Source organism: Hemitrygon akajei, chromosome 31 (genome assembly GCF_048418815.1).
Source record: "Hemitrygon akajei chromosome 31, sHemAka1.3, whole genome shotgun sequence".
Classification (NCBI taxonomy): domain Eukaryota; kingdom Metazoa; phylum Chordata; class Chondrichthyes; order Myliobatiformes; family Dasyatidae; genus Hemitrygon; species Hemitrygon akajei.
Genome location: NC_133154.1, coordinates 35,683,617 through 35,695,826, shown reverse-complemented (window position 1 = coordinate 35,695,826; position 12,210 = coordinate 35,683,617). Strand labels below are relative to the sequence as shown.

The following is a 12,210-nucleotide window of genomic DNA, read 5'->3' as shown; positions in this document are numbered from 1 at the left end:
TTAGCAAGAATTGTTAAATATTATTTAGGGGACAAAACCATGAGTGAGTGAGTTTTTGATACCCTCTTAACTCTGGCTTGCTGTGGTCAGCTTTAACATGCTAACAGTGCTGAAAATTAGGTCAACTAATTTAGAATGTAAAATTAATCAAACACACAACCCACTCAGCCACATGCTGAAGTACTATTTTATTTAGTGTTTTAATATAGATAATTCAGAACCTCAAACTTTATCCCTTTAATTGTCAGAGGAACATCCTGTGGATACCTGACAAGTAAGAGATTGCAGTGAATAGTATGTATGTTTCCAAATAACAATTTACACTCAGTGGCCACTTTATTAGGTACACATGTGCACCTGCTCATTAATGTAAATATCTAATCAGCCAATCATGTGGCAGCAACTCAATGCATAAAAGCATGCAGACATGGTCAGGAGGTTCAGGCCAAACATCGGAATGGGGAAACAAATGTGATCTAAGTGACTGTGACCATGGAATAACTGTTGGTGCTGGACAGGGTGGTTTGAGTATCTCAGAAATTGCTGACCTCCTGGGACTTTCACACACAATATCCTGAGGGTTTACAGAGAATGGAGTGAAAAACATCCAGTGAGCAGCAGTTATATGAACAAAAACACTTTGTTAATGAGAGAGGTCAGAGGAGAATGGCCAGACTAGTTCAAGCTGTCAGGAAGGCGACAGTAACTCAAATAACCACACATTACAACAGTTATGTGCAGAAAAGCATCTCTAAATGCACAATATGGCAAACATTAAAGTGAATGGGGTATAGTAGCAAAAGACCACGAGCATACATTTAGAGGCCACTTTATTAGGTACAAGAAGTATATAATAAAGTAGCCGATTTAAATGCATTGTGTAACATAACAAATGCCTAATGTTATGTTACACAATGCATTTAAAACAAATCATCACATGAATATCTGATTAAGGAAAAGGTCTGATGATTAGAAAGGTACTCTATGGAACATTATAGTTCCAGTCCTGGTGGGATTATAGAAATGTCAACCATGAACTTAATCAAAAAGTTGTCCTCAAGCCTGATTTGTTACGCCATTCACTTTAGCAGTCTTCAATAATGCCTAATTTTCCAGTATTCCTTACCTCCTTGCAGTGTTCTTCTGAATTTATTTTCCTTCTCTGGAATCATCTATTTTTTGTTCTATGACAGTATTTCATGCTTTTTATTAAGATACTGTGGCATTAATCTTTTCTTGGGCCTTAAAATGGTGATGCTGCACACTCATTTACAATCTTTTCTCATTTTTGAAAGTTTTAAAGCAGATATTACCTGATAATTCTTCTAACAAGGTAAAAATGTCATCAGCTGTCCATTCCTTAGCATTTTCATGCAGCAATCTTACTGCTGTGGCAAGACCCTCCATATTCTCGTCACAGGCAGGTATCTGGGTCATATGATGCCAATAGATTTGACCTGAATGGTAAAGTAAGCAAACAAATTGTATTTATGGAGCATTTTAAAAGCAATGTGTATCATTAACTCTTGGAAAAATACAAGAATACAGGAGTGACCATTTGGCCCTTCATGTGGGTTCTATCATTCGCTAGGAGCTTAGTCGATCTTTCACCTCAAAATCAGTTTCACTAAGTTAAGATTTTCTTTGAGGCTGTAACTAGCAGACTAGCCCAGGGTGAACCAGTTAACATGATGTATAGGTTTTCAGAAGGCTTTCAAGAAGGAACCACACAAGACATTACTAACTGAAAATGGCACAGTGAATTGAGGTAATACAAAGGTGTGGTTTAAAGATTGGCTTAAGGATAGAAAAAAACGGAAACAAACTGGTTATCTTGTAACCCTGTAACTGCAATGATTAGTGCGAAGGCCCCCAGTGGAATAGAGGATCAAGTGTGACATATAGTATATATAAGTTTGTGAATGATACTATGCTAGGAACTGTGAGGAGGATGGAGAGAGGCTTCATGGAGATACAGACCAATTAAGTGAATAGGCAATGGAAGCAAATGGAATATAATGTGGAAAAAATATAAATTCATCTACTGTAGTAGAAAAGTAAAAAGGCAGAGTGATTTTATATGGCAAGAGATTGACAATGTAGGTGATCAAAGGGAACTGAATATCCTTACGCACTTATTTAAAATTAACATGGAGATACAAGAAGAAATTAGAAAGACAAAGAGTAGATTTTAAATGGTGAGAAATTTAAAGGTGTTCTTGTACATGAATTACTGAAAATTAAAGTACAGGTGCAACAAGCAATTAGGAAGGCAAATGCTGGCTTTTACTGCAAGACCATTTGAGTACATCAGCAAGGATGCTTTGTCCAGCACACAGATGCAATCATAAGGAAAGCACACCAGTGTCTTTACTTTCTTTGGAGGTCAGGGAAGTACAGCTTATCATCAAACAAGGGGGATGTCAGAGGTAAGATTTTCACACAGAGTGGTGGTTGTGTGGAATGCACTGCCAGCGAAGGTGGTAGAGGCGGATACAATGGGGTATTTTAAGAGACTCTTAGATAGGTACATGGAGCTTGGAAAAATAGAGGGCTATGTGGTAGGGAAATTCTAGGCAGTTTCTAGAGTAGGTTACATGATCAGCACAACATTGTGGGCCGAAAGGCCTGTAATATGGTGTAGATTTCTATGTTTCTAAAACCTCACACCCAACCTCTACAGATGTACTGTTGGAAGTATCCTGACTGGTTTGCGTCATGGTGTGGTATATCAATTCAAATCCACAGGAACATAAGAAGTGCAGATAGTAGTGGATTCTACCCAATACATCACAGGCATTTCTTTCACCACCATTAGCATTATCTACAGGAGGCACTACCTCAAGAAGGCAACAGCCATCATCAAAATCCCTACCATCTGGACTGAACCTTCTAATTGCCACTACCATCAGGATCAAAAATCCCCACCACCCAGACCAAATATTCCCATATCTATATCAAAGATCCCCAGCATCCTGACCATGCCTTCTACTCACAGCTACCATCAGGAGCAAAAATCCCCACCATCTGGACAAAAGATCTTCACATCCAGATCAAAGATCCCCACTATCCAGACCATGCGTTCCACTCACAGCTACATCTGCATCACTATGACCACTTGGCACTAAAGTGGACGTTGTTTTTCTTCTAACTGTATTTTCTTGTAAAAATTGTGTATAATTTGTTACTTTGTAAATGCTGCCTATATGATGCCTGTGATGCTGCTGCAATTACATTTTTCATTGCACCGATGTTTACATATGACAATACAAACTATTGACTTCCTTGGCTTTGGTACAATCACATAGGCCCTGCATGAGGCTACATTTGGAATAGAGTATATAATTCTAGTCTCCAGTCTCTAGTCTCTAAGACAGTAATAACCATGATCTTATTAAATGGCAGAGCAGGCACGAAGAAGCTTACACTGCTTCTATTTCTTATGTTCTTAACACTCGCTCCTCTACTGTATTCCCTTGATTTTATTTATAACTGAAAATCTACGGGGATACTCAGGGTGGAGTCTTAATAACCCTCTTAGGTAAAGAAACTTCTTCTCATATCAATAGCTAACTACCTTATTTTGAGATTGTGACTCCTAGTTTTAGTCACCTCAAGCTAGGCAAACATCAATTCCACGTCAACCATTCCTCAATAAATTTTTTTATCATCACTTTTCTTCAAAACTTTAGACTGTATAATGTGGTAGATTCCTAATTAATGTCTCTGCATAGGACAGTCCTTCCATCCAAGGATTCAGTTTGGTGAAACTTTGTTAAAACTGTTTCTGACACCATTATTAACCTCATCAACTCTGGAGAATTCCCATCCACTGCCACTAAACTCACTGTTCCCTTACCCCCGCACTGCTCGCTTCTACCTACTACCAAGATCCACAAACCTGTCTGAGTAGGCCTAATGTCTCTGCCTGCTCCTGCACCACTGAACTCATGTCCTCATATCTCAACTCCATCCTATCCCCTTGGTTTAGTCCCTTCCCACCTACATCCGCGACACTACTAATGGTCTCAATCTCCTTAGTAACTTTCAGTTCCCTGACCCCGACCACCTCATTTTCACCAAGGATGTTCAGTCCCTTCCACACTTCTATCTCCCATCAAGAAGACCTCAAAGCTCTTCACTTCAAAGCTCAGATTGCTCAGCCTCTGGCGATGATCTTTGCACCATCAATGAGGACGGGAGAGGTTCCAGAGGATTGAGGGTTGCAGATGTTGTTCCTTTATTCAAGAAAGGGAGTAGAGATAGCCCAGGAAATTATAGACCAGTGAGTCTTACTTCAGTGGTTGGTAAGTTGATGGAGAAGATCCTGAGACGCAGGATTTATGAACAATTGAAGAGGTATAATATGATTAGTAGTAGTCAGCATGGCTTTGTAAAAGGCAGGTCATGCCTTATGAGCCTAATTGAAGTTTTTGAGGATGTGACTAAACACATTGATGAAGGTAGAGCAGTAGATGTAGGGTATATGGATTTCAGCAAGGCATTTGATAAGATACCCATGCAAGGCTTATTCAGAAAGTAAGGAGGCATGGAATCCAAGGGGACATTGCTTTGTGGATCCAGAACTGGCTTGCCCACAGAAGGCAGAGTGATTGTAGATGGGTCATATTCTGCATGGAGGTCGGTCACCAGTGGAGTGCCTCAAGGATCTGTTCTGGGACTCCTACTAAATAACCTGGATGAGGAAGTGGAGGGATAGGTTAATAAGTTTGCTGATGACACAAAGGTTGGAGGTGTTGTGAATACTGTGGAGGGTTGTCAGAGGTTACAGTGGGACAATGATAGGATGCAAAACTAGGCTGAGAAGTGGCAGATGGAGTTCAACCCAGATAAGTGTGAAGTGGTTCGTTTTGGTAGGTCAAATATAATGGCAGAATATAGTATTAATGATAAGACTCTTGGCAGTGCAGAGGATCAGAGGGATCTGGGGGTCCGAGTCCATAGGACGCTCAAAGCATCTGCCCAGGATTACTCTGTGGTTAAGAAGGTGTATGGTGTATTGGCCTTTATCAATTGTGGGATTGAATTTAGGAGCCGAGAGGTTATGTTGCAGCTATATAGGACCCTGGTCAGACCCCACTTGGAGTACTGTGCTCAGTTCTGGTCGCCTCACTACAGGAAGGATGTGGAAGCCATAGAAAGGGTGCAGAGGAGATTTACAAGGATGTTGCCTGGATTAAGAAGCATGCCTTAAGAGAATAGATTGAGTGAACTCGATCTTTTCTGCTTGGAGTGACGGAGGATGAGAGGTGGCCTGACAGAGGTGTACAAGATGATGAGAGGCATTGATCGTGCGGATAGTCAGAGGCTTTTTCCCAGGGCTGAAATGGTTGCCACAAGAGGACACAGGTTTAAGGTGCTGGGAAGTAGGTACAGAGGAGATGTCAGGGTAAGTTTTTTACTCAGAGAGTGGTGAGTGCGTGGAATGGGCTGCCGGCAACAGTGGTGGAGGCAGATACGATAGGGTCTTTTAAGAGGCTTTTAGATAGGTACATAGAGCTTAGTAAAATAGAGGGCTATAGGTAAGCCTAGTAATTTCTAAGGTAGGGATGTGTTCGGCACAACTTTGTGGGCCGAAGGGCCTGTATTGCACTGTAGGTTGTCTATGTTTTCTATGTTTCTATGTTTCTTTCTCAATAAAAAGAACCAACCAGTCGCCTTCACCACCACCCTCCTCCTTTTGGCAGAACTGGTCCTCACCCTCAACAATTTTTCCTTCAGCTCTTCCCACTTTCCCCAGAAATGAGGGTTAGTCATAGGCACCCCCATGGGGCCCAGCTATGCCTGCCTCTTCATTAGCTACATAGAACAGTCTATGCTCCAAGCCTTTCCTGATAGTGCTCTTCCTCTGCTACACTGACGTCTGCATTGGTGATGCTTCATGCACCCATGCTGAGTTCACCAATTTCATCAACTTTGCCTCTAACTTCCATCCTACCATTAAATTCACTTGGTCCATTTCTGACAGCTCCCTCCCCTTTACTGAGCTCTCTGTCCTCATCTCTGGAGACAAACTGTCAAGCAACATCTTTTAGAAACCTCGCGATTCCCACAGTTATCTCGACTATACTTCATCCCGCACTATCTCCTGTAAAAATGCTATTCCCTTTTCTCAGTTCCTCCACCTCCATCACATCTATACCCAGGATGTGGCTTTCCTTTCCAGGACATCAAATTCCTCCTTCTTCAAAGAACAGGGTTTTCCTTCCTCCACTATTGATGCTGCCCTCATCCGCATCCTCTATTTCCGTACATCCGCACTCACCCCATCTTCTCGCCACCTTAACAGGGATAGAGTTACCCTTGTCCTTACCTACTACCCCATCTGCCGCTGCATCCATCATCTCCAAAGGGATCCTGCCACAAAACACATCTTCACCTCCCCTCCTCCATTCCACTTTCTGCAAGGATCACTCCCTCCATGATTCCCTTGTCCATCTGTCCCTCCCGGCACTTATCCCTGCAGTGCTGCACCTCCCCATTCACCTCCTCCCTCACCTCCACTGAGGGCCCCGAACAGTCCTCCCAGGTGAAGCAACATTTCATCTGTGAAGCTGCTGGGGTTGTTTATTGTGTCCTGTGCTCCCGATGCAGCCTCCTCTACGTTGGTGAGATCTGTTGTAAAATAGGGGAGCACTTCATCAAGACCTCTGCTCCATCTGCCAAAAGCAGACCTTCCCGGTTGCCAAACATTTTAATTCCCATTCCTGTTCTGACATGTCGGTCCATGGCCTCCTCTTGTGCCACGATGAGGCCACCCTCAGAGTGGAAGAGCAGCACCTTATATTCCATCTGGTTATCCTCCAACATGATGGCATGAATATCGATTTCTCCTTCAGGCACATATTTGTTCTCTCCCTCTCCGTTCTTCTTCTATTCCCCACTCTGACCCTTTCTCACCCGCCTATCACCTCCCCTGGGTCCCCTCCTCCTTCCCGTTCACCTATGGTCCACACTCCTCTCTTATCACAGTCCTTCTTCTCCATCTCTCATCTTGTTATTCTGATGTCCTCCCCCTTCCTTTTCAGTCCCAAAGAAGGGTCTCGGCCTGAAATATCGACTGTTCATTCATTTCCATAGATGCTGCCTGACTTGTTTGAGTTCCTCCAGCATTATGTGTGTTGCTTTGTAATTTATTTATTTATTTATAGCCCTTCCCTTGGACAACATCAGTGGCGTGCAGAGGGGAGACTTGCGGCATGGACAACTGCCGGTCTCCCATACAACCCTACCCAGGCCTGCGCCCTGGAAACTTCCCAAGGCACAAATCCATGGTCTCTCGAGATTAACGGATGCCTATATATTTATTTATAGAGATACAGCGTGGAGTAGGCCCTTACAGCCCTTCAAGCTGTACTGCCCAGCAACACCCACCACCTAATCACAGGGCAGTTTACAATGAACAATTAACCTACTAATCAATATGTCTTTAAACTGTGGGAGGAAACCCATGCAGTCATGGGGAGAACGTACAAATTCCTTACAGACAGCAACAAGAATTGAGCACAGCTCGCTGGTACTGTAAAGCACTGTCCCACCCTTGTTGAACCCTTTCTCCTAAATATATCCTTCTTTAGACAGGGAGACCAACCCTGTAAACAATATTACAGATGCAGTCTCACCAGAGCCCTATACACAGTACATGCAAAAAGACATGTACTCAAATCCCCTGCATTAACAAGAAAAATGCGGAGAATTGAGAAAGGGTGCTAACTAGTTTAGAAGGTATGAGCTACAGTATATAGAGTAGTTGGACAAACTTGGATTGTTTTCTCTGGAGTGTCAGAGAGTGAGGGGAGAACTGATAAAAGTTAATAAGATTATGAGAATCTTCAGAATCTTCTTCCTAGAATAGATATGTCAAGTATTAGAGGACATCCATTTAAGGCAAGACGACGAATGTTTAAAGATGTGTGAGATTTTTTTTAAACACACATACATATAGCTTGGGTTCCTATGAGTTTTTCACACTGTTGTATTTGTCAACATGGAGTGGGGAGCCAGTGTGTAAATCTGGATGTTGGGAACGGTAAGAGTGGAATGGGTGTGGAAGAGGTGGCAAGGTCATTTGATTCCATGCAATTGGCTTATTGATCATTACAGAACGTCTTTCTGGTGCTTCCCACTCCCTCCCTTCTCCCTTCCCCTTTTTCCAACCATGATTACCCTCACCATGCCCTCTTCCCACTCTCACTAACACCATCTTCCCTTTCTCTGCCCATTCACTTAGCTTGTTGCTATCCCCATGAAACCTCTCTGCATCATCCTTACGACTCACTATGGAAAACATGCTGAGTGTACAAGAACAAGACCAATATGCATGAAACTGTAAGTCAGCACGGAAATTTTCAAAAGGAAATTAGAAGTAACATTAATTAAATCATGAAACTATATTTTTTTTACTATAGATACTGTTCACTTTCTAAAATCTAAATGCTTTGCATATATTTGATTCCAAAAGAGTACGTACTGTCTGGATTCCCACGAGTCACATAGTGAAAGGTTGTTCCAGAGTCAATAAGTCAAAAAATAGGAGAAAACTTGACTTTTAAAAAATATGTTTGAAGCTTGCTCTTACCATCATTGATGGACATGGGCCCATACAGCAAGTACAGCAATCTGGCTTGATTTACCATCGGCCAAGGCTTTAGTATGCGAGTCAGCCAGAAAGCTATATCACACTGATGCTCCCAGTGATCTAATAGAACCCGTCGGTAAAACAGGCGAACCTGTAATTCCAGCTTTCTGGTCGTACCTAATTTGAGAGAAATACAAAAAATATTTTTAGAATTTGTATCAAACCTAAAACCAAGATGTGAGTATATTCTATAGGATTCAAATCATCAGAATAGGTATTTACTTCATATGATAGTACCACATAAATTTTGTTTTGTTGGACAAAGCAAAGATTTGGGAATGAGAGCTAAAGAAACAAAATATGTGAGATAGGAAGTTCATACAAGGTATTATCATTTATTCTAAAAGGTAAAATTCCAGAATAAATTTATTCTATATAATATAATATATAATATTTATTCCAGAAGTCCCTCCTCTCTGCCCACAACGCAGTTTGTCACTGTCACCCTGGATATCATTCCGAGGAACAAGTCAGAGCATCTGCATGAACTGTTGTGTTTTATTGGATTAATTAACTACATAATATTTAAATTTTAAAAGCATATAGATAGGAGGAGGAAAAGGCTAGATATAAATTCCATCATTTCTAGATCTTAAGTAATACAGAATTATGTGAAACACTGTGCATACAGAAACATCTTTCTAAAATGTCATACAAGAGCTGGAATCCCTTGTGCTGAAGATCACCAAATGTTTCTTTCATAAATTGAAAAGGGCAAGCAAAAGAATAGAGCGAACTCATCCAAATGCATATGAAATAATTCTATAAAACACAGGTATAGATTCTTGAATCTGAGCTTAAAATTGCGTTTCCTACACACAAGGAGCTGAACAAATTCATGCCCACTGCAACTGGTTTCCATAAAATCTCATCAACAAAAGCACTGTGCTACTGTGTAAAAAAGTGTTCGAATGTACTTTGAAATACTGTATTGTGGTAGGCTTAGAGTAGGCATCTACATTTTTTCCACCATAGTTTGATGAGTAGTCTTGCACCAGTGACAAATGTGCAGGGCATTTTCCCAGATCCATAACATAAATGGGGTTTTGATTGCTTTGCCTCCAGTCAACCAGGCCAAAAACATCACTGATAAACACTAGAGACCAGGTCCTTTTGCCATTTAAATGTCAAGTAAGGAATAGGAATATTAAATAATAGGAAGACTGTTTCTTAAGACATATTTAAAGTGATATTTTGTGCATAGGGAAATCTCCAAAATGACTCCTGTGCTGATATAGAGCTTGTATCCCCCGACTAAATGGCATACTTCCTCTTCCCCAGGCCACAGTCCTTTTCTGCCATAACCAATAGATTCAAATCAGAGTCAATGAAGTGTGCATTGTCCCAAAGACTGCCAAAACAGTAAAAGACTTGTACTCAATTAATGCCTTTCACAACCTCAGATGCCCTAAATTACCACCGTACTGCAGCAAGCAGCAATTTCACTTAAATCAGAGCAACACATATAAAATACTGGAGGAATTCAGCAGGTTGGGCAGCATCTATGGAAATGATGTTTCAGGCCAAGAACCTTCATCATGACTGAAAAGGATGGGGGAAGGTGCCAGAATAAAAAGGTGGGGGAAGGGGAAGAGGACAACCTATAAGGTGATAAGTGAAGCCAGGTGGGTGGGAAAGGTAAAGGGCTGGAGAAGAAGAAATCTGATAGGAGACGGGAGTGGACCATAGGAAAAAGGGAAGAAGGAGGGCCACCAGGGAGAGGTGATAGGCAGGTGAGGAGAAGAGGTGAGAGGTCAGACTGGGGAATAGAAGAACAGGGGAGGGGAAAAGAAAAAAAGGAAAAAAAATTACCGGAATGCAAAATCAATGTTCATGCCTTCAGATTAGAGGCTACCTAGACAGAATATGAGGTGTTGTTCCTCCCCCTGGGAGGGGCCCCATAGTGGGAGAAGAGGCGGCCATATGACGTCAGAACAGGAATAGGGATAGAAACTATATTGCTTGGCCACTGCTGAAATTCCGCTTTTGCCAGATGAAGCAAAAGCGCTCGACAAAACAGCCCCCAACTTATGTCAAGTCCCACCAATGTAGTTGTTGCCTCACCTGGAAGAACAGTTTGGGCCCTGAATGGAGGTGAGGGAGGAAATTAATGGGCTGGTGTAGAATTTCTGTCGCTTGCAGTGATATGTGCCAGGAGGGAGATCAGTAAGAATGGACAAATGGACAAAGAAATCACAGAGGGAATGATCTCTGCAGAAAGCAGAGTGGTGGGGTTGGAGGGGAGTAAAGATGTGTTTGGTGATAGGAATCCTTTGAAAGTGGCAACAGTTGCAGAGAATGATGTATTGGATGCAGAGGCTCACGGGGTTGTAGGTGAGTACGAGAGGAAGTCTATCACTGTTAAGGCAGTAGGAAGATGTGGTAAGCACAAATGCCCAGGAAATGGAGGAGATGCGGGTGAGGGCAGTGTCAATGATGAAGGACAGGAAGCCTCGTTCTGGAAACAGATGCAGCAGAGATGAAGGAAATGAGAAAAGGAAATCGCATTTCTATAGGAGATAGGGTGGGAGAGGAACAGTCAAGATAGGCGTGGGAATTGGTAGGTTTATAAAAGATGACAGTACACAATTTGTCTCCAGAGACAGTCATCCTGGGTAGGAGATGGAAACGAACAGTGCTGGGTAAAGGAACAATGAGTTTGGCAGCAGGAAGTCTCCAGATTTGATGAGGTCAGCGATGGTCTGGAGGAGGTCCTTTTCAAAGGGTGTATGAGGTATCTGAGAGTTGCCACTACGCCTTAGCAGGGTAGAGGTCAGCCCCCCACACTACAACAGCACCTCCTTTGTCTGCAAGTTTGATGGTAGAGTTGGGATTGATGTAGAGAAAGTGGAGGACAGTGCATTCAGAGGGGGTAAGGTTCAAGGAGGAGAGAGGAGTGCTGAAGTTGAACCAGTTGATGTCTCATCGGCAATTCGAGATGAAAAGATCCAGAGTTGGCAGAGAACCAGAATGGGGTAACCAAGAAGATGAGGAGGGATGGAGATAGGAGAAGGGTCCATCAATGCAGGGTGGGGAATGCAGGGTGGTTTGGAAACGGAGGCAATGGAAAAAGAGCTTGGCTTCATGGCGGGCACAGATCTCACTGAGGTGCAGGCTAAGAGGGACAAAGGTAAGGCCTTTGCTGAGGACAGAACATTCCACGTCAGAGAGGGAACTGTCAGAGGAAATGGAGAAGATATGGCAGGGATTAGAACTGGGATCGGGGGGGGAGGAGAATTGATGGCATCAGAAGAGGGGGGAGGGTTGAGGTGTTCAGAGAAGGTAGGGGGAGGAAGATAGAGGCTCTGAGGGCCCAAGAGGTGACTGGGGGCCTGAAAGACCCGGAGTTGCAAAGTGGTGGTGGGGAAGGGGAGCCCAGGGGGCCCAGTGGCAGTGAAAATATTCTCAGTCTGGAGGTGGTGGTGGCCAAGGACGGGGCTGGAGCCAGAGCTAGAGGCTGTGTAATTTGTGGTCTGAAGGTGTCCGAAGACTTTGGAACTGGAGTTGGCTATGGTGGGATCCACAGTTTGAAGGCACCCGATCGAATCAAG

The 12,210-nt window shown here is 42.8% G+C and overlaps 1 protein-coding gene across 1 annotated transcript in view; it reads right to left on the bottom strand.

Moving 5' to 3' along the window:
- The window catches only part of LOC140719075 (F-box only protein 47-like), a 65,776-nt gene that overhangs the window by 17,319 nt on the left and 36,247 nt on the right, over positions 1-12,210 (bottom strand). Inside the window, exons 7-9 of the mRNA XM_073033450.1 lie at positions 8,600-8,776; positions 7,396-7,398; positions 1,314-1,457 (exon numbers count right to left, since the gene is read on the bottom strand). Coding sequence (XP_072889551.1) covers positions 1,314-1,457; positions 7,396-7,398; positions 8,600-8,776 — 324 coding nt within the window. The remainder of the gene's footprint in view (positions 1-1,313; positions 1,458-7,395; positions 7,399-8,599; positions 8,777-12,210) is intronic.